This window comes from Hylaeus volcanicus, chromosome 2 (genome assembly GCF_026283585.1).
Source record: "Hylaeus volcanicus isolate JK05 chromosome 2, UHH_iyHylVolc1.0_haploid, whole genome shotgun sequence".
NCBI classification, from domain to species: Eukaryota; Metazoa; Arthropoda; class Insecta; order Hymenoptera; family Colletidae; genus Hylaeus; species Hylaeus volcanicus.
This window is the reverse complement of record NC_071977.1, coordinates 43,039-64,180: the sequence shown is the minus strand read 5'-3', so window position 1 is coordinate 64,180 and position 21,142 is coordinate 43,039. Positions and strand designations below refer to the sequence as shown.

The 21,142-nt window shown below is 45.5% G+C and overlaps 1 protein-coding gene across 2 annotated transcripts in view; it reads left to right on the top strand.

The window, feature by feature from the left end:
- LOC128872570 (uncharacterized) overlaps positions 1-20,887 on the top strand; it is a 26,790-nt gene extending 5,903 nt beyond the window's left edge. Inside the window, exons 3-18 of one of the 2 annotated variants that reach the window (XM_054115405.1) lie at positions 157-607; positions 821-1,015; positions 1,089-1,366; positions 15,453-15,612; positions 15,701-16,088; positions 16,205-16,501; positions 16,602-16,737; positions 17,166-17,356; positions 17,590-17,662; positions 17,755-18,063; positions 18,168-18,587; positions 18,697-18,774; positions 18,853-18,947; positions 19,037-19,256; positions 19,668-20,213; positions 20,756-20,887. In XM_054115405.1, the coding sequence (XP_053971380.1) occupies positions 157-607; positions 821-1,015; positions 1,089-1,366; positions 15,453-15,612; positions 15,701-16,088; positions 16,205-16,501; positions 16,602-16,737; positions 17,166-17,356; positions 17,590-17,662; positions 17,755-18,063; positions 18,168-18,587; positions 18,697-18,774; positions 18,853-18,947; positions 19,037-19,256; positions 19,668-20,213; positions 20,756-20,772 (3,854 nt within the window). In that variant the 3' untranslated portion in view covers positions 20,773-20,887. Of the gene's footprint in view, positions 1-156; positions 608-820; positions 1,016-1,088; positions 1,367-15,452; positions 15,613-15,700; positions 16,089-16,204; positions 16,502-16,601; positions 16,738-17,165; positions 17,357-17,589; positions 17,663-17,754; positions 18,064-18,167; positions 18,588-18,654; positions 18,775-18,852; positions 18,948-19,036; positions 19,257-19,667; positions 20,214-20,755 lie in introns of both variants that reach the window. The other variant, XM_054115404.1, reaches the window with a different exon arrangement.
- The last annotated feature ends 255 nt before the right edge of the window (positions 20,888-21,142 follow it).

Below are 21,142 nucleotides of genomic sequence, written 5' to 3'. Positions count from 1 at the left end.
AGAGAGAGAGAGAGAGAGAGAGAGAGAGAGAGAGAGAGAGAGAGAGACCGATGAGTTGGCGCGCGAGTGGAACAGTTTAGAGAGGAAAGCGTCTTCCGGTATACGAGGTCGAATCGAAGAAAGGGACTCTATGAGTTTCGGCCCGTATGTTCACAGACAATCCTTCGTATTTCTCGTTGTCGAGCGGTGCAGCGTCGTCGACAACCGCGACGACGCCGACGTCGACAACGAGCGTAGCCTTTTCACCGCCGTCTAAAGGTCCCAGTGGCCTGACGGCCCTCTTCCGACGTCGGCCCTGCAAGATGGGCACGACCTCGTCCGCTAGCGTCCTTTCCGCCTCGACGACCAGCACCCTAATGCATCAGGAGAGCAATCGTAGCAGCGCGTCGGCCGCCTCGACGCCGTCGACGCCCACGGAGGAACGCGGCCCGATGCTTTCCAGAAACGGAAGCAACGCGGGCCCATCGTCCTCCAATCAAAGGAGGAGCTTCAGGAACCTGTTCAGGTCCGTCAGCGCCAACGCGGAAAACGAGAGGACGCAACAGTTCCTGAAGGGTGATCCGCGACCCTCGGATGTCGCGCCTCCCTCTCCGTATCTACCTCACAGGTTGGTGTATACACTGTTCTCCCGAGAGAATACAACGTAAAAGAAATGTCTCGAGATGCTATCATTTAAATTAGACAAATTTCTTCGATAGACATTGATAGATATATGCAGTTTGTAGTAGTTAGGAGTCTGACTGTAGGAGCAAACATTCGGGCCATTCTAGTTAGTAGACATTTCGTCAGTTTCTCTAAGAAAACTTATCGCCTTGGACAGGTCGCACTCGCACTCGGAAAACGACAGAAGGCGACCAGGACGAAGCAGAGCGGTTCTAAAGTCTGCCAGCGAACTTCTATCGAACGATATGGTGTATTGCGGGCTATCCAGAGACAGCCACCGTCACGACAATAACGACGACGATGACGATGATCCGGACTCGAGCGAGGTTTTCATCGGTGTCGATGACGCCAGGTCGGTAATCGAAACGAATCACGCATCATTTCCGACGAGATGAAATTTAGTAACGCTTACTGACGTATTTCAGGTACTACAACCTATCAGCCACCCTGCCAGCGGCAGGTTCAGCGGCAGCAGGCCAAAGAAGACACTCGATCGGCACCTTTCTGGGCAAAGATCGAGGCTCCTCCACCAAAGATAATGTCAAGAAACAACCCAATGGTTCCACCGTCCTGGTGGAACCCGACACGATGGCACCACCCGCGACAGTCGTGGACACCGTCGACGGTGTCCACGCCGAGGACAGACCTGAAAGGTCTTGTAGTAGGACCAGACGTAGACGACATCGTAGTTCCTCTAGCAGAGGTGAGTGAGAATTTCAAAGATTCTATTTCAGAGAATGACCGAACAACGAGACTCGTCGGCGAAGCGTGAGCAGTCTCGCTTGGAAGTTTAAGTTTCCATTCTTCCATGTTCTTTATTCTAGTCGTACCTATTTATATTTAAGCGAAACCGCTTTGTCGCAACGCCGACGCCGACGCCGACGCCGACGCCGACGCCGATGCGCACAATGGAACTTAATTGACCGGTCAAGAGAGCTCGGAATCGACTCGATTCAGACTCTAGAACGAAAGACTGAATCTCGTCTTTGATTCTCACCAGGCCGTCTGGCCAGTGCCTCAAATGGACCCAATTTTCACCGCATTCGCGGCCATTCTTTCCTCCTTGTCGATCAATCGCTATGGTAATTATCGTCACCACTCGAACGGCAGCGACATGTCGCGTTCCCACGACGAGCCCGATTTCGCTTTGTATGCCCGCATGACCGTCCGAATCACGTACAAAAGCCTCGTTACGAATTCTTACCACCGCACCGACCCGATTTCGATCGATTCGTCCAAACGACCAATTCGCACGCCCACCTCCGACCCTTATCAAATACGGTTCTCAGTTTCGATCGACCTATGTATCCCGCTTGCGCGACGTACTCTTGCCAGCTGAAAACAACTGTCTCGAATGATAAGAAGAATAGGTCGTCTAAACTCTAGGTGTAGAGTGCAATTTTTATATATCTGGACGTGATTGCGTGTTCAAGAATTTAAATTCAACCGCGACTAATAGATGGCACTCCTCGTACGAAATTCTGACCCATGGGACGCCCATTCCTTCCAACGCTATCTCCTTCGACTCCTAATATTGCCTATACTAGCTTTCGACAAAGGGTACAACGAGGCGTCCAAGTGTTCTTCTTCCTTTGAATTCGTAAATGATTCTCTTCTTTTTCTTCGTATCGTTCTTCATCGATTCTCGTCAGCAGTGAAAAGGGAACCGCGAGATTCCCACAGGGCCAGGCTCGCCTTGAAATTCGAATTGGGAATCGCGGCTCTAAAGGATATCCGGTGATCTTTGATCGGCTCGCAGATAATCTCTAAGCCCTGAATGGACGTGTGTTGACAACACAGACGACACGGACCAGCTCCGGAAGCCATGTACTTTTAGTATTCCGTGGAACGAGCACCGCTTTCCGACCTGTAGTCGATCGTGCCATCCGAAACGCACCAGACGGATTGTAAAATTTACGGCGTTACGTGATCCGTCGATGCCGGGGACCCAAGTTCGTTAATTTCACGTGATCGAACCGCGACTACCTAGAAATTATGTCGTCCACGTGCCGCGTGTGTTCATTTGTAGTTGATTAATTAGCAACGGTACCTTCCCGAGAACTCTATCGGGACGAAGCACACGATCGAAGCGTAACGCGCAGCTGCGCATAACGAATGATTCTTATGAGACTGTGAACAAACGTTCCCCTAAAAACTATACCGTATTTCGGTGGTCTCGCTTTTCGACTTTTAAAACAGAAATTAATGTTTGCAAACCTGCATCACCTTTGGAAAAAAAAGTGGGTCTGTACAAGTGCAAAATATGTAAAATCTGTCTATTCTTTCAAAATTCCTCTCAATAATGATCATTTCGAATCGAAACTTTTCTCCATGTAGATCTCACGGAACTCTACCAAAAATATCCATAAAGTTATTCTTTACAATGAAAATCCAGTTTCTTAAAAATAGGAGAATGATTTTTGTAAAAATTCGCAACAGAGTCGGCTGTCGAGTTTGGTCAAAATCTAAAATTCTTAATAAAAATTATTTTTCACTTTCTCGGTTAAAGTGAACCATATGACGAATGAAATACCACACAAGAGCAACTTGTGTTATTTACAACAAAAAAAAAAGAAAAAATTTCCAAAAGAAAAGTGGTTTAGAGAACTGATATCGTTGAACTAATCTATCGGTTGGGAACGTTACGTTGGCGAACGATCGTTCTTTCGTCTTTCTAGTGGCAAGCATTGAATCTTCTTGTTGGGAGTAACGAGTATCGTTTACGCCCAATTTTGAGGCACTTGGTAGCAAATTACTACTCGACGAAGCTCAAAGAGATGCTTCTGTATGTTACGTATATACAAGTTAGTAAGAAGGAATTTGTTCTTCTTTCATCAAGTTGACGTATTTTTTGGAATAAGCATGCAAAAATGAACGTTAGAAAAGTTCCCGTGGTTATGTTTATGTTTACATTGCTGAAATTTGTTAGCACGAAGAGAGAAAGAATTTACGACGGGAAGCTTCCGTTTAACGCTGACAGCGGCGAGATTGTCGTTGTACGATCGTGCCGGAAGTTTTCGTTCATTTGTTGACACTGTCACGTCGTTCGATCCATACGAGCCGTCGAATGGATACAACACTCCACTTTACTATATTTTTTCCCGCTGCCTACTGGGGCACGTAGCAGCAGCAGCAGCAGGAGCAGCAGCAGCACCAGGATAAACTGTATACAAGTCCGACGAGAGAGAACCTGTGCATCCGGCGCTGCGGAACCGCGCCATGTTGCATCCGGACGAGACAGCGACGTGACACGTTGTCTTTGGTGTCGTTAAAACAAACAGCGTCGACACGCGTCACTGATTCGTTTTACGCCACGATTCGGTAAACTTTGGCCTAGAGATTTGCTGTTTATTTGCCGTTTACGTATACAGCGAGCGATGACAGGTACTACGAGTTCAACTCGCGAACCATTAACGACGCTTCTTCTTAAAAAAATTACTCGTGTTCGGTAGACTATACCGATTTCCAGCTGCGGTTTAATTCGTAGACGACGCGTGACGATGCATGCCGTGACGATTCCGTGGCATGTTAAACAGACGATAGAGCAGGTCGCATAGATCTGCTCCGAAGATGCCGGTCAATAACCGTGAAATTAAGCATTCCACCGGCACAGGCCGCTTTCCATCCGCGTATATATTTACCGGTTATACTTCCTGGTGTTGACCGAGCACGATTTCCGGTCCCACCCTTGCTGGGCCTTCGTTTCCGCAACGCGACGCCAACGACTCGATTTCCTTCCCTTTCGATTAGCCAGTTCGCTTTCAACTCGTTACCCCGTTATCCCCTCGAGGCTAGAGCTCTATAAATTTCGCAAAACTTGTCGAAAATATCAATATTTTTCGTTCGTATCGTTCGTACCGTTCGTTTCACTTGAATAAAGTAACTCGATTTTCTTAGCCTTCGTTTCTAACAGCGATCCGGCTAGACTAGCGATTCATTTAAATTAATCGTCGTTTAATCGGTTCTGCCGTCGTTAATGGCTACGGCGCGTCGGACACGTTGAAATTAAAGGTTCTTTCGTTGGGACGGATGCCGTCTTCCGCTTTTTTACGTTCGGACTGACAAGAAAAAAAGAGCAACTCTTCCTTTCGCGAGGCAATTATCCTTAATTACTGTTGGTCAGACCTTCGACTTGGTTAATCGTATCAACTCGGGCTCTCGTCCACGACGATCAGGAATTTAAATGAAAAATTATTACGCGCTTCCTCGGTCTTCACCGTCGCGTCATTATTTCGATCCTGTTCGATTCGTTTTCCTACGCGAGAGTATTTATCGATACACCAGGAACTACGCAAACATCCGGATACCGTGTAAACGGGACGTCGTGAATTCTCTTATCGAGTGATTCTTGCCAGGTCTGGGTTAGGTTTAACTTTCTCTTAAAATAGACATTCGTAAACATTTCCAACGTTTTGCTACTTTGACCGCTTTCGAACAGACCTCTTTTTGTACATTATTCGATATTTATTTTTCAAATTTCCACAACATCTGCACACCAATTTATCTCGACCGTTTTATTTTAGATCGGGCAATTAAAAAGTTCATACGCAAATTACATCGTTCGTAACGACCTGACGCCGACGTTTCCAAGTCTGACGCGTTTCTTTCGTCCAGTTTATTGCCTCTGGATCCTTTCAAGGAATTTCATTGAGTTTAGTTGTAGGGAGTAGATTGTTCGAGAACAACCTTTTCAGCGTTCCGTAAAGATTTTCAGTCACGCTACGACATTTACAACCCAAAAAATACAATCTTTCAAAAGAATTGTTCGTAGAGTCGAACTTGGACGAAAGCAGCTTCGCCTTAATAATTATTTTTAGTTATTTTGCTCGTATCGAATTATGGAATCCTCGTTATTCTCTCGCCAAGGACGCGGAGCCTCGAAACGAGGGTTAATTGCGCGAGAAGGGGGAGTAATTGTTTGAAAATGGTTTCGAGACCCAATTTTTATTTGTGCCCTGGAAAGGGATTCGAGATTGTAGTTGGAACGGTCATCAAGTACCTAAACGAACTCTGATTGGTCAATACGCGATGTCCGGCAACTGCGATTTATTCGGTGAACCGGAAGTCCACTGTTGTTCCTCTGTCGATAACTCTCGTACGAATGTCACGTCTGCTTGACGGCAATAAATAATTTACATCGTGTTCGATGCAACAATCTATTGCATGTTCCTCGAAAACCGACAGAGAAATTTCTTCGATTTACCAAAAAAAAAAAAATAACATTGCTAATTACATGTAGAAATTTGTCGATAATTGGTAAGGAAGGCGGTGCACGTCACGTGGTGATATTTTGCAAAGTGATTTCACGGCAATAGCAGTTAGTAAATATCGCGTGAAACGTCGCGTCCGCGTTCGCGTCCGCGTTCGCGTCCGCGTCCGCGTCGGCGTAGATGCAGCAAACGTCGCATTCGGGTCGAGCATAAAGTTGCGCCTATTTCTGTTTTTACAGCCGCCCCTTTATTATTTTTATCTGTCGGTCGGCTGCTTATTTTCGTGTTCATATGCATTTTCTAAGGAGCGTCGACATTCTCCGGCTCTCCTCTATTTTTACGTCATCCGTGAAAAAGTGTCCTCGAATGGGCCATGAATTTCACGCGATGCCACCCTCGTCGCGTTGTCCAGAAATTCGCGTTCTGGAAACGTTTTCGAAGCAAAAGAAAATAATTCCGATGAAGTTTGCGTCAGAAATTGCGTCGTTTTACGCGCTTTTGCCGTCACGCAAAGAACAAGTCTTGGAATAAAAAAAAAAAAAATTATTTTCGATGCTACCAGAGTCTTTCTGACCTCGTAGAGAGGCATAGGATTAAGATCGATATCTGGCAGTGGCAACCGAATGTTCCAACGAACCCATCAACTTTTCGTACTTTGTCTAGTCTGAGGCAGGCTCTCCATCGACACCCAACGCAAGATTTAGCCTTACGATACGATAAATCCATACCTTGGTATTTGCTCTTTCAGGCCTAGGAGAAGATACGGGTGCGCCACGATAGGAAAGAGCTATTTATTTTGAGGGAAGTTGTTATATCTCGCGACGTATCTGTTTCTCGCCTGGACGAGAAATAGAGGCGTAGAAACGAAATCATAGAAAATCTGAGATGACGCCGAAACGACCTAGTCCTGCAAGATTTACATATTTAACGAGGCTGTAGACTAATCGAACGATCCACGTGTTTCCTTTGTTCTCGTAAAAGGCCTACCGCCCACAGGCGTGACTCGAAAAGTTTTAAGCTCGTCAAGAGGCACGGGTTCGAAACTTTGAGCGTAACCAGCCACGCATCTTCGTCATCCTTCGAGTTCTGTAAATCGCGCCCGTATTTCCTAATTTCCCGTAGACAAGTTTCTTTAAATATCACTATCATACCACTAATCCACGCTGCTCGATTTTTCACTCAACGGTTTTATTAGTCGTTCGTCGAGGCGATCGCAACGCAGACAATCGAAATATGTAGAAACAGATGTCGTCTGCCCTCCCGGGATAATTACCGATTGATCATGGTCCATCAACACGAAGCGTATTGATTATTCCTGCCGCTGAATGTCGGTCAACCGATGTCGCAACAGAGTTTTCGTAAACGATTTCTTTTTTAACGAGAAATCCAGCCCTAAATTACGCGGTATGTACATTGTTTGGCCTCAATTGTAGAGAACCCTGTACGAACGAAAGCATTTGTACAACGTTGTTGATCTGCTGCCTATTTCCAGGCGAAGTTATAAGCGTGAAACGCGTAACTCGATACCCTTGCGTCTTAAACCGTCCATTAAAAGATCCACTTTCCTCCGACGATTTATACAAATTTCTTCCGTGTTTCTGCACTAAATCAATCCTTTCCATACAACTGCTTATTTCCCAAGATTTATTTGCTCGAAACGATTAAAATAAAAATGCTGAAAACGTGGAAGACTCGCCAGCATTATTAAAAATTCTCGATTTAACTGATTTACTAATTCCCTTGTGAAAGATTGGCCCGCGTATTATCTCGACAGAAATTTATGGGTGTCATAGATAAATTATCCGAGTGTCGTTGGGGCCTATGCGAGATAGTTGAAACAAATAAGGGCCACGGTAATTTTTGGTTCGCTTCGACCGCGCGATCGGAGTTGACGAGATAATCCTAATTTACATCCCGTCGATCGTGTAGCTTTTCTTTTGGAAAGAGGAAAATCCATAAATTTATCGGCAGGAAAAGTAACTAGAGAAATCGCATCGTACATACGTCTATGTATCGACTCTCTAGACTCTGGGAGAATTGAAAGAGTCCCCCCGTCGCCGCGCGTCGTATCGTTAACGCGAGTGGTGTTTGGGCGGAGCGACGAACAATTTCAAGCTCGAGTCTCGAGTGATTTTCTCATGATTGCAGATTGCAGGAAAACGAAACGGGAACGGGAATGGGAACGGGAACGGGAACGGGAACGGGAACGGGAACGGGAACGGGAACGGGAACGGGAACGGGAACGGGATCGTTGGACGTTCGCGCGATTACCGCGATTACATTGTCGTCGGTCAATCCAACGAGAACGAGGGTATACGACGACCACGCGCCGTGGTGTTTATGAATCCATTCGAGGGACGTAAAGCGATAAAGCGACGCGAGTTTCCACGATTTCTTGGAAATCTCTCGCCAGAACGACCCGACCGAGCAATAATGCCAGATAAATTTCCATGTTGTGGCGATACGTGCCTCGTCTCTTTGACACCGTCTTGTTGCCGTATTACGCGGAACCCGCGATCAACGAAGCGTTAGTAGCGGACGATTAATAATCGAGTAGTCAGTAGAGAAAGGGAAGATTGCGCGACGACAAGACACGATCCTCGCCAATTTCGTATCTTTTCGTCGAGGCGCAAACACTGCCAATAGCGATGGGATCGAACGTGTCGCGAATGAAGTAAACGTAAATATTGTTTAAAAAAATCAAAATTAAGATTTCAAAGCTTTTTGAAAGAGACGTTAAACAAGCTGAACGATTCGATTGCGATGAAACAGGACCAATGCGAACATCGTTCCACAAATTTTCCAGACAACACGATAATCTGTAATTGCATCTCGTTACCTGGTTGCAATTAAACGAGAGTGTCGGGCAATTACGGTGCACAAAGACGCGGCGGTGGCGAACGGTCGACGTCGGGAGCGTTGCAATTAGTCATATTTAGCATCGTCGGGAGATATAAATCGCGAGTTCGCGGAACCGTCCGCGCCGGACGAAGGTCTGGCTCTCTCCCTCGCGAGAGTCTGCCAGCCCGAGTGCAGTTTTGCAACATGCAACACGCAGCCGCGACACGCGTCGCGTTTCTACGCGATCGTTTATAGGCGCCGATGCGTGTAAATGTAAATTATCGCGTTGCCAGAAACTTTTCCTACGCTCTATGGTTACGTATACGCGAACTTTCGGTATTCCTCGCCTATCCTATCATTTCCGTGACGCTCTGCGCGTCGTTAAAACATGTAAAGGTTTAAGATTTCAAGCTCGTGGAAAATAGAAGGAATAGAAACGATTGAAATGTCGAGTGTTTGTCCAAATGGGACGCAACCTCGACAAATAAATATGTTGTATCTGCCGAGAATGTTGTTAATTCCAAACAACTGTTGCTTGTCCATTGTTTTGCGCGAGTCACGCGACGATACGCGGGACCGCGTGCAAGTTGATTCCTAGGAACAAGATTCCTAGAAACTATCCTCTCAGTCCCGAGACCTTAAAGACGATTTACTCACTCTTTCTCCACGGTTCAACTCACGCTCCTCGCGCTCCTCTCCCATCGAGCCGATTCTCTCTCTCTCTCTCTCTCTCTCTCTCTCTCTAATTGGAGAAGCCCAATTTCTATATTAGAGGGTAAGCGAGGGTCGCGCAGAAGCCGTAAACGAATTATCATCGCGTTACGTTCCGACTGTCAAATAAAATCTTCGGTGCTGGTCAGATGCTACGTACGAATAGCCGTTGGCGACAGCACGTTAAACGCCTTTAGGTCCGGTCAAAGGGCGCTTATCTAAGTTCAAGGTAACAACAGAAGGCTTGTCCTAGTTAACCCTCGCGTTCCCAAGAAATAAATTACTTCTCGACATCTAAGCGTTACGCGAAAGACCCAACCATTCGAGACGAAAACTGTTTCTGTCTTTACACCGAATGACATGCAAAGTTTTTTAATCGACCAACACGCCGATAAATCATTTCAAATTCTTTAATTCCTCCAGCTCGAAAAAGTCGAGTGTTGCTTTCGTTCGACGAGACGAATATGAAAAGCTTTGGAAGGATTCAAAACATACACGCTTCCGACCTTGAGACAAGGATATTCATATCGGTAGTTACCAACACCTGCCAGCAGCAAATGGAAAGGCAATCGTACGTGAATCGTCGACAGGGCTTGCATACGAAAATGCGTATGCGAAAAAACGCGGTGCTACGTCAACGGGCTCGAAACTGTTAGTAAACGACGCGGGTAGAAATAGCAACGATTCACGTAAAAGGAACTCGCTGGAATTTCGATTTCTTCGTGAATGGGGCCCCTGTTTAAAGTTTTTCGCTGAGAAAATCTCTTCGCGATCGAGGTTCCTCGTAAAGTGCGCCACGTTGCTTAACCAACAACTCCCGTTGTATGTATTCCGCGTAATAGAATACATTATACGATATACTGGTATTTGTGTTCTCCGTACCACAGGACATGTTCGTCCTCCCGCTTCGTCGACACTAAAATCTGACAATAATTCCTAAAGAATGTTTGTCCATGTCCAGCGATTACGAAGCACGGTGTTTCGGCTCGACGGAATCGCTATTTGCTTAGGACACGCGAGTTTCCAGAGCTGTTTATCTTGCCGCCGATAGCAACGACGCACGTCGATGTATCCGCAACTAACGATTCAGTAAACGTACAGTTAATGAAATGAAACAGTAAACGTCTCAGGTAGCAACCATCGCGCAATGTTTTCGTCCAAGATGTTTCAGAATCGTTAAATGTTTGGTGCTTAACACGTTCACGTACCACCGGTGGTGGTTCACACCTGGCCTGTTGGGAACGCGACACGCCACTATAGTGGCTAAGATGTTACGTGTATGTCACGGCCATCGGGCGGCGCGTACCACCGGTGGTGCTCATGTTCGCCCCATTCATTGCGAGAAATACAAATAGCAGCGGCCGCGTGAACGTGTTAAATGCGTGAGCTTGTATCACTTGGCGAAATGGAAGGTCCTCGGTGCCGCCAAATGCTCGAGCGTTCCTTAATTAATGCGATCGATGACTTGTAATCGAACATTTAAATAGCTACTCCGTCGATGTAATTATACGCGCGATACCATCGACACGCATTTTCGAAGGTTGGCTGATCCAACTACAAGCACCGTATCGGGCATCGTTTCTTACTTTCAACTAATTGGACGCCGACGATAATCACTCGAAAGTGAATTATTGCTCTTGTATTTCCGAGGCCCTTTGACTAGCTGACCGTGATGAAAGAAATAACGTAGATAAGGAGAGGTCCGCGATAATGAGAACGAAAAGAGAAAAGAGTTAAAATACTAAATGCTATTCGATTTCTTTTCGACTTGTTTCATCTTTCTCGTGTAAAGCAGCAAATAACTTTGATCCTCCGTTGGTTAGTTTTCAAGTTTTCACGGTGCGTCCACGCAACCACGTGGATTTCCCAAATATTTGAACGTCGCGTCTGCGTAGTTTAACGCGCACGCCGCTCAGCGCATGCGCAAGATTCACCGAGTTCCCCGAACGCATCTTCCGAAACAACCCTCGAGATCTTCAGTGACGAGGCGCGCCGCGCTCCAGCCGGACGTTGTTTTTCATATTTTCGTGGATTTCTCCGACTCTTGCCTTCTCCTCGAAAGTTTCTTGTACCTTCAGCCGCGAGTACAATTATCGAAACATCAGATACAAGAACATTTTTTTCTACAACGTGCAACATGGTTTTTGTAATATGTTTGTGCTGAGAATCGACGAACGCGAAAATTAATCATTGCCGTGACGAACAATTGAAAGAATGAAGATTAAGGAGGAGAATCACTATGCGAAGCGAAGCCTCGAATACTTTGGTAATATTCCTTGTTTACATAACATCTATGCTAAGCATGTAATTAATTGAAAACAATTTGACGACGAATAACGATAGCAATTATTATTACAATGTATTTAGTTTGTTGCTTGGTGATACACGAGAATGCAACATTCTTTAAAGTTAGCGAATCTTGACGATTTTCGTAAGCAAAATTCCAATCGGCCAAAATCGGAGCGCGCATTGTTTTCAAATGTGCTCCATATATCGTTTTAAGGATGGATTTAAATAAATCTGAGATTGGTGCTTAACAATGGGCGAATTTAAAATTGTAACGAGTCAGTCGGTGACGTATCTTGAAAGCGTCGATAAAAAATCATATATATATATATATATATAGATAAAGGAGACGATCGAGATAGTATCACGACTAAAAGCAACCGGACGCACGGGGGTTGAAACCGTGGTGATTATTTATGAAGCGTCCTTGGAGAATTCCACAAGATTTTCGTGCATTCGAAAGCGCAGTGCAGTCGTAGCGTCGTAGCGTCGTCCTGATGCACTCGATGCGCAGGATATGCAGCATGCTAATCGTATGCGGGGTCCGTTGCACCGCAGCGAATACAAATGGGCCCCAGCTACCACCATCTTTGCGCCTAGTCTTTTCTTCTCTTTCAAATCGCTCGACTCGACCGTACTTGATTTACCATATTTCGTCACTTCTTTTCAAGTATTCTAAGCATTTTCAACAACGCTACATTTTTCACTTACGGTGCATGCATTTCCCGCTACCTTCCAATCAAATGTTTACACAAATTTCATAACGAATATGTTGCATTAACAAGTAATATATGTCAAGTGGAGTTTTTCCAACTTGTCGCGTCAATCTTGGCTTTAAAACGCAAAATTACCACCCACCGATGGATCGCCGTTGCCGTTGCCGTTGCCGTTGCCGTCGCCGTCTCCATCGCGTCCTCGGCATTCACGAGTGGATCGAATCCAAAACAAACCGAGTCGATTAAAATTCGAGGCTCGTCCAGCTTAATTATGGACACCGTCTGATTTCTGAGTCTGTACGTGAAAACAATGACGCGAACGCGAGTGGTGGGGCTCGAATTCGACGATGGGCATTCCGCGCTTAGTTGTATCGAATCGATCGGTTCGATCGTGCCTGGTCAGTCGTCGATCATCGATCAACGGTGTACAACCCGTCGAGCCGTTTTATTTCTTCATTTTTCGAGCCGTTGTATTTATTTTCGGTAACCATGAGAGAAAATGTGTATCGTTGGTAGCCGCGACCGCATTTATTTTCAAAGTGTTAACGCGCGTACATGTTCCAGTGAAATAAAAAAGAACGATGAGCGAAATGGTCGAAAAGTTTGTCCCCTTAAAAAATATGGCCAACACGTGCGAAACGCCACGTTCCCGGCGACGAAACCGACCAAACTTTTTGGATTTGTCCAACATCACCCGTGAGTGTCTGGTTTTGTTCGTAATTTATGTACATTTCTTTCTACTTGCTTCTCTCCCTCGTCTTTCTATCCTACATCCTCTTTTATCAAGCTGCCTCCGTTTCGACAGAGTTTTTAAACGACATTTTTCTCCATCCTTTACTTGATCAAAATTGCTCTTTGCCTTTCTAATCTGTTTCATTGTTTCTTTTGGTGATTTGAATCCGAGAACCAAGAACGTCGTATACCACGATACTCGCGAGAACCTCCCGAAATCTCTATTTGACTTGGAGTGCAGACGTATCGTATCTTTTTGATGTTTGTTTCGCAAAAAATTATTCATCGTCTGCCGAGGCCAGAACCGTAGTACGAAGAGCACGGATAACGGCTCGCGACTTGAATCGTTCGCGACTATTAATTCGGTGTAAGACCGGATGCGCCGAAAACGGAAGACACGCGCCGCGCGTCACGTAGCGACCGCAGGAGCCGTCGCGCGTCAACTCGGCGACTACGAAACCCAAGTACGGAGAAGAACATTTCCCGATCGCGACCATCACCTTTTACTTTTACCTAAGTACAATTTAAGCTTATTTCAACGAAACCTATGCTACCATAATAACGATGAAATTAAAATTAGAAGATCGATAATATGATAGTTGAAGGCTGGTGTCACATCCGAAAACGTTACGAACATACAGAGCCTCGATGGAAGGTTGAAATGTTGGTATGGTGTCTCGGATGAAAAGCACGTGTTACAAACGCGGAAACGAATCCTTCGCGCCGACTATACATAGCTGTCTTATACATAGTAGTCTTTCTCTATTCTTAACAGAGCGTTTATTTATCCGCGGTTTTCACGGAAGAAACCGAACCGAGGGAGAAAAGGAAAGTTTACCCCGTTACTGGTTATTTCCAGAGCCACGTATCACGGCGAGACAAATCGTGGATCTTTTTGCTCTGCTATAATTCTACCAGAATTTCAACTATGTACATCCCTGGTCGCGCGATGAACAAACGTATATCTCCAATTCAAACTACACGCTACTCGATTAGTATATTTATTCGTCAACTATCGAGGCTTGCGATTTAACGCGAGAGGACATCGGATCCCAGAAAATCGGCCCGGTAAAATCAAAGTTATAAAAAGTGGATAAGGCTAGGTCTCTTAAACGATGGTTGATAATGGTGACTTTATTGCGACGCGACGCGACGCGACGCGACGCGGGGGAAAAATGTGACTCTTTTCGGTTATTTTCGGCTGCGGGGATCGTGAACCTCGGTGCTTCCAGTCGGCTGCTGGTAGATATCGATATCGCTGGCACAAAAGCTCCGTTGTGCGAGAAAGAGCGCGGTTATGGAAAACGAACGAACGACCCCATTAGTTATACCATTGTACGCTCGATAAACTTACCAGCAGTCCTAGCGGGTTCAAACGTTTAGATGAGGGTGATCCATTCACGGCTTCGTACTGTAGCTTTTCGAACAAAGTATTTTTGTACTCTTTTTATTTATTTGCTTTTTTTATCCTCGCAAAGTAGCCACTACGGGAAGTCGAGAAATTTCAAGCTTCCTATTTCTGGGCTTCCTCGTTAGCCATTATTCATATTAAATTGCACTCGGCAGTGCGTAAATTTTCAAAATTCTCTTTGAAAAATAATAGAATACAGAGAAAAGGTTTCTCTGGCCTAGTGTGAACCAAATTACGTCCTGTCTCCTCTAACGAGTCCACTTTGACGATGCACCAATCTTCTCGCGCTTATTCAGACATCTCTGCGCGATGCCCGTTTTCTCAAATAACGAGGAACAAACGCATTAGAGAGCCATTATTTTATTAGCCTCGGCGTGGCGCGGCGGGGAAAGGGGGTTCTTGCGTGTCTCGTGTCGCATTAAATGGAATTGAAAGCTGGTCTCGTCGTCGGGGGGGAGACAAACTAAAGCAAGGTGTGTCTTTCCGGTAATACGTTAATAGCTTGCGGAAATTAAACGTGCCGTTAATTAAAACTGCCTAGACTTTGTTCGTTAACTAAAGAAACAGATGCATCGATCCTGTGGCCGTTCAACAGAGTTTCCCTATTGCAAAACTTGCGCGTCGACTACTAATATTCTTGTAAATTTTTACTGGTTTACAGCCTATTGGAAATTGCTAAACCAAACATTTATATATTTGCAATTTCATCCAAATTCAAAAATTTCAATTAAATTTATTTTCTTTGACGCTCAACATTCAGAATGAATTCTTCTAGTTCATCTAGTCACGCGTATATAGCTGATAGAGCTATAGTCCGAAGCTCTCTCGGAGCTACATATACATATATCACTGGCAAACATTATTAAAGAAAATTTTGTCCAGGGTCCCGATCGGCAACTGGACTTTCAAAGATCGAATCGCACCCCGAAGATGACGTGCTGTTCGTATCCAGCAGGGACAGCGAAATTTCGAGCTTGTGGGTCAACTATCTGACGGCATGTTTCGAACAGATCAGCAGGCAGCAAGGCCGGCCGCCTTTCAAGTAATCGATCTCTCATTAATTTTCCGATAACTTTAACAATCTTTTTATACGCAAGTCCTCGTTCCTAAACGACAATTGAACGTTCAAGGGTTGGTCATATCACGGTCGAAGAAACGATTCCATCGGGCACCGAGGACAGAATCAGATCGGCTCGTCTGCAGATCGTGGTCGTGTGTCCCGTACTCTTGGAGCGTATTCAGAGTCGGCCAGAACACGCGACAAATCTCTCCATGCATCTGCTCGCTGAAAAGGTCCTCGCTATGATGTTAGGTGTCCACGACAGTCACATCAACGACGCTCACAAGTCGATCCTGGTATCGTACAATCACTGGAGGAAATTTTTCGTCAAGGATCAGGACGAGACTTTTGTCGGTGAAGTTTTGGGTGCAGCAGTTGGAATCCTCGGGAGCACGCCGCCGCCAGCATTGAGGAGCGAGAAAACTGCGTTTTCGGTACACCCGAAGAAAGTTAAACTGGTGAGCAAACACCGGTTACATTTACAAAATATACATGTATATGTTTGATCGTTAAACAAATAAACGATTTTCCAAAGGTCTTTTGCATTTGCTAAGCAATTTAAAAATCGTTTTAGGGTCACAACCGAATAATAGCCTTGCTGAACGATCCGTTGCGACCGGAGGACAACGTCTCGGTTATCGTGGATCGGTGCGGGGAGGCGATCGACATCGGCCACGTGAAAAGAAGAAACCCTTACGCCCTGCAGTTCGCCATTCCCGAGAGGTGTCTGGAAGTGTCGATGCTGGTTGGCGTCAGAATATCCAGAAACGGTTGTCCGCTCGGTGTGCGACAGGTCAAGTGCGAGAGCAGGCTCAGAGAACTGGATCAGATTCTCAGGGCTCACGACAACCCTCTGGAGTTCATGTGCCAGGTAGTTGGCTAGCACCTTGTCCGGTTCGATGGACGATTCAAACTTGCTAGACAATTTAACTTGGGTCGAACTAAACTCGCCAATTTTCATCCCCTTTTAGACATTCGGCTTCAATCCCGGCGATCGCGAGCAGTTGGACAACTGGATGGTCCACGCGTTTCAACGAAACGTGCCGCCGCACTTTAGCCTATTGTCTACGCCCAGCGGTGTCGTGTCCGCTCAAAAAGTTCACTCGAGTAAGTAAATTTGCCGTTGGGGCCAATTAAAAAGCTATTTACGTGAAATTTGGATTTCTCCCCCAATTATTCCCAAGTAGCTGCGCGCCCAGAGTTCCTTCTCTATTCATGTTAATCCTGTTGTATGCTTTGCTGCATATGATGCTGCACAGGAAGGCTGCTAGTCGGTAAGAACATGTTTCGAAGCGTTTTTATTCGAAATGGGCCATATAATATAATATAATATAATATAATGTAATGTAATGTAACGTAATATAATATAATTTAGATACATAAAGACCATTTTAATATAAAATTGAATATATTAAATAAAAGAATGAATTATAGTTAATATTCCAACACTTTTCAATTCTTGAATCGTGAAACAAATAAACCAACTAGCATCCGGTGGTTCACAGATGACAATATCGAGGTGTTTGTTGGTACAGGTCCCGAAGAGAATCCAACGTTGCTGCATTTCGCTGCTCGTTTCGGACTGGAAAGACTAGCCTGGCAGTTGCTCGAGTGTCCAGGCGGCGAGATTGCGTGCGACCTGAGGAACGTGTCGGAACTGACACCTGCGGATCTCGCGGATCAAGCAGGACACGCGAGATTGGCGCATCAACTTCGCGGCTACATGGTACAAAAACATCGCCTTTAAACCGACGTGACAGTTAGTCAATGGAATCGGTACTTTCGCGATACTACATACTCTTTTTCTTAGTTGCAACGAGTCGCTAGATTTACTCGTATGGCTTTCAAGGATTTTACAGTGTGCGATACTTCCGAGGACTTTGAACCAACTAACTGGTAGTTTTCTTTTGTGTTGCATGTTTCGGGCGTCCCTTTGAATCCTCGTCCGCGGATTCGCAGCAAATGAACGAGTTCACCAACATGTATAGCTACCTGAAGGTGATAAGCGAGACCGCGACAGATGATCCGGCGAGTGAGTATCTGTTGGATCGCAACGTTCGATGAATGCGCGCCTCTTGCTTTTCATCATTTTAGACGGTAAAATGGAATTGGAACGATTTGTAGGCGCGGACCCATCGTTGACTAACGCTACGACCGATTCCACGAACGATAAAGAAGATTATTGTCGTCCACGACCTTTGAGCGAAGCTTATTCGGTCCCACCAGCCGCGAGACCGATAACGTCGCTAATCTTGCCAGGCCAATTGGCTGTAACCCCTAGCCCGACTACCAATAACCCCATCGAGGCAAATTATTCCATCGTACCGGCTCCTACTCCTGTTGTCGTCGGTCCCTCGACTCCGACAGCTACGACCACCACCCAGAACGGCCTCGAACTCCCTCTTCAAGGTTACATGAAAATGCATCCTGCGGGTAGGTCGTTTACTCTGAGCAGATCTTTAGGAATCTTTAGGAATGCCATCGAATTTCCGTTGAATATATTCAATTATCCGATGTTCAATTATCCGATGTCCAAGGACCCAGAACACCTACGTCGAACGTAGCAAGCCAGCAGCCATCCCGAACAGCGACACCCACGCATGGACGTCAAGAGTCTCACTCCGGTCACGCTCGAGAAGAGAGCAGTCAGCCGTGTTCCTACGGCAGGACGACCTCGAATTCCAGCGGAAAATCGAGAGAACCGTCGGGACCTCAGGACGAGCTGCTGGAAATCATAAACGATTTCAAAAACAACGTGTTCACGATAACCGAGGTCGAGAGGCTCGTGGAGAACTGGAGGAATCGCAACGACGTTCAACAAAGCTTCAAGGACAAGCAGAGACAGCTCACCGCGATGAGAGAGGAATACGAGAGGATACAGAAGAGGATCAAGGACGAAATGAAGGCGCCGACTCCTTTCGATAGGATCCGAAAGTTCTTCTCGAAAGGAAAGAAGGGTAAATATCAGTTGCGAATAATTTTACACAAAGACGAACGATACTCTATCGCGATGCGTTTCTCTAGATACAAAAGACTCGACTAACGGAACCGACGATTCGTCCACAGCCAGCAAAACGGAAACTGTTAACGGAGGATTGTCGGATCGCCGACCTGTTAGCAGCTTGAGTCTTGGAAGCGTTTCGAGTAAGAGCTCCGACGGTATACTTTATTTGTAACATATCAAACCAAAGGGAATTAAATAATAATTATTCGTTTTCTTAGGTTCGTCGTCGTCTGGTAGAATGAGCACTGTTAGCGGATGCAGTGGAGCCAGCTTAGGTGACAGTGGAACTCACTCCGACACCGAAGATCGAAGAGTACGTAAAATATTACGAAATATTATTGTTTATTCTTATGAGGGAAATACGTGGATCGCTCGAGACAATGAAATTTTTAATCGTTTCAGCTTCAGAACGCAAGGGAAGAGAGGCCAGGACTAATGTCCTACGAAGTACCACCCGCTCCTAAACCATTCACGGGTAGATATTCACCTGCGCTCAGGTATTCCCCGTCGCCTCGTTCCTCGACTGGAAACGATCACGATCTACGACCATCGCAACCACCCTCGAGGTCCGACGACACCGAATATTACATCGCCTTTCCCCCCTCAGGATTGCCCATTCACTGTAAGTCGCTCCGACATCGTTAACACGTTGACTGTCCAGTGATGGCGACAGTTATGCCGACTTTTCATTCGCTAACTAAATAAATTACTTTTAAAGTTCAAGTATTAAACAAAATAAATCCGAATAGAATAACGTCGTTTTTCCAACTTGTTGTTTAAATACTTGTTTATCACTCGTTGGCAACTCATTAATTTTTAGCTTATTACAAATTTGTTTAAATTTAATGTACAAGAAACGACGTTACTTTCCAATAATCTAGTCGATACAAAGTAGCCTAAACTTTAACTTATGTAATTACATCATTTTAGCCTCGTATAAATTGTCAAGTATTAATCCGACAGTCAACGTGTCGATGGAATTACCACTTGAATCTCCAATCACAAGTAACTGTATCCAAATATCCTCTCGAAGCATTCAAGACAGAGGGCTCGCTGAAGGAACCAAAGACGCCAAGCTCTCCGTGCGATCACCCGAAATACCTAGAAATGATTCAGAATTCCGGGCCAGCGATGGCCGAGACTCCAGAGCCCGATCCGTCCACCAGGCATCCCACGAATAGCTACGCCAACGTAGTAGATCCATCCCCGTTGAATTCAGGGCCCGTGCCACCACCCGGCATGTGCATTCCCACGAATTATTACATGAACGTGGCATCCGCCTGCGTACTTCCCTTCCCCGAAACCGTTCAACGACAGACTTTGGAATCCTCGAAAAACTCGACGACGGTCGATGCACCCTCGCAACAGGACGAAATCAATGTTCTCGTCGACGATCAAGGTCAAGCCACGAATTTCACGTGCAAAAGTAACGAGGAGTACGTGGAAACGGACCTGGTCAACTGTCACGACGTGGATGTCACGGACTCTGGCAGAATGCCAGACTACATGAACGTCAGTCTCTCTCAGGATCTCATGGTAGGCCCTAAGAAGGTGCCTGCGCCCCCTGTACCTCCGCGAGGTAAGCCAGTATTTAATTACAGTTTTATATTATCGAACGGTCGTTGGGACACTTTGGAACGAAACAGGCTATCGAAGCTGTCTCAACGAGGTTTCGTTCGGTCTCGACGATTACGAGAAACGTGATTCGTGGCTTGCGAGAACACTTTCAGCGTACTCGGAAAACCGTTGAAACAAGTCCTTAAGTAGCTTGGTCCGCGAGGCGAGTGATTCAAAAGATTCTTTCGAGTCGACGACGCGCGAATTGACATTCCACTCGAGCTAATCACTCCCAGTTCCGTTTTCTCTGGGAACCGACAGAGGCTGGTGTTACTTAATCGGACTTTCATCGGCATTACTCCACGAACCCTTCTTGAAACGCTTTTTAAACCACTTCTTTTTTTACGGCTGGCAATCTTCTCGTTTTAAGCCATCGCGAGTCGCAATACGAACCAGTTGCTCTCTCCTACTTGCGCCTCGACTTTACCGAAAACAACCCATTTAATAATAATCCACCAAACAGAAATGAATTACACTTTATTTTTGCGGAATTTTCTGTTCCAGCTGCCACGAAGAAGTAGAAGAACACGAGGCGATAACCTTTCTTCGTTTTTCCCTTGGACGATTGTTGTCCGTGGTTCGTTAAATATTCGAACAATATAATCGAACGACGTTGGTGTCGTTCGTAAATGTTAGTATTAGTAGCGTATTTAAATAATGCAAATCATTTGTATTAACGCGCTAGGTAAAAATTTATATATTCTACGCGGAACTCTGTTTCTGTACATTTCTGCATCTCGTGTACGTTATCTTTTATTCTCGTTTTGTACGTTGGAATACTCGAGGAGGCGTGACTTGATCTAGAAATTCTTTTACGCGAATATGCAATAACCCGTTGAATAACGTTTCTCGATACTTGTATCGTTATTAATTATTGTAAAAGTGCCTCGA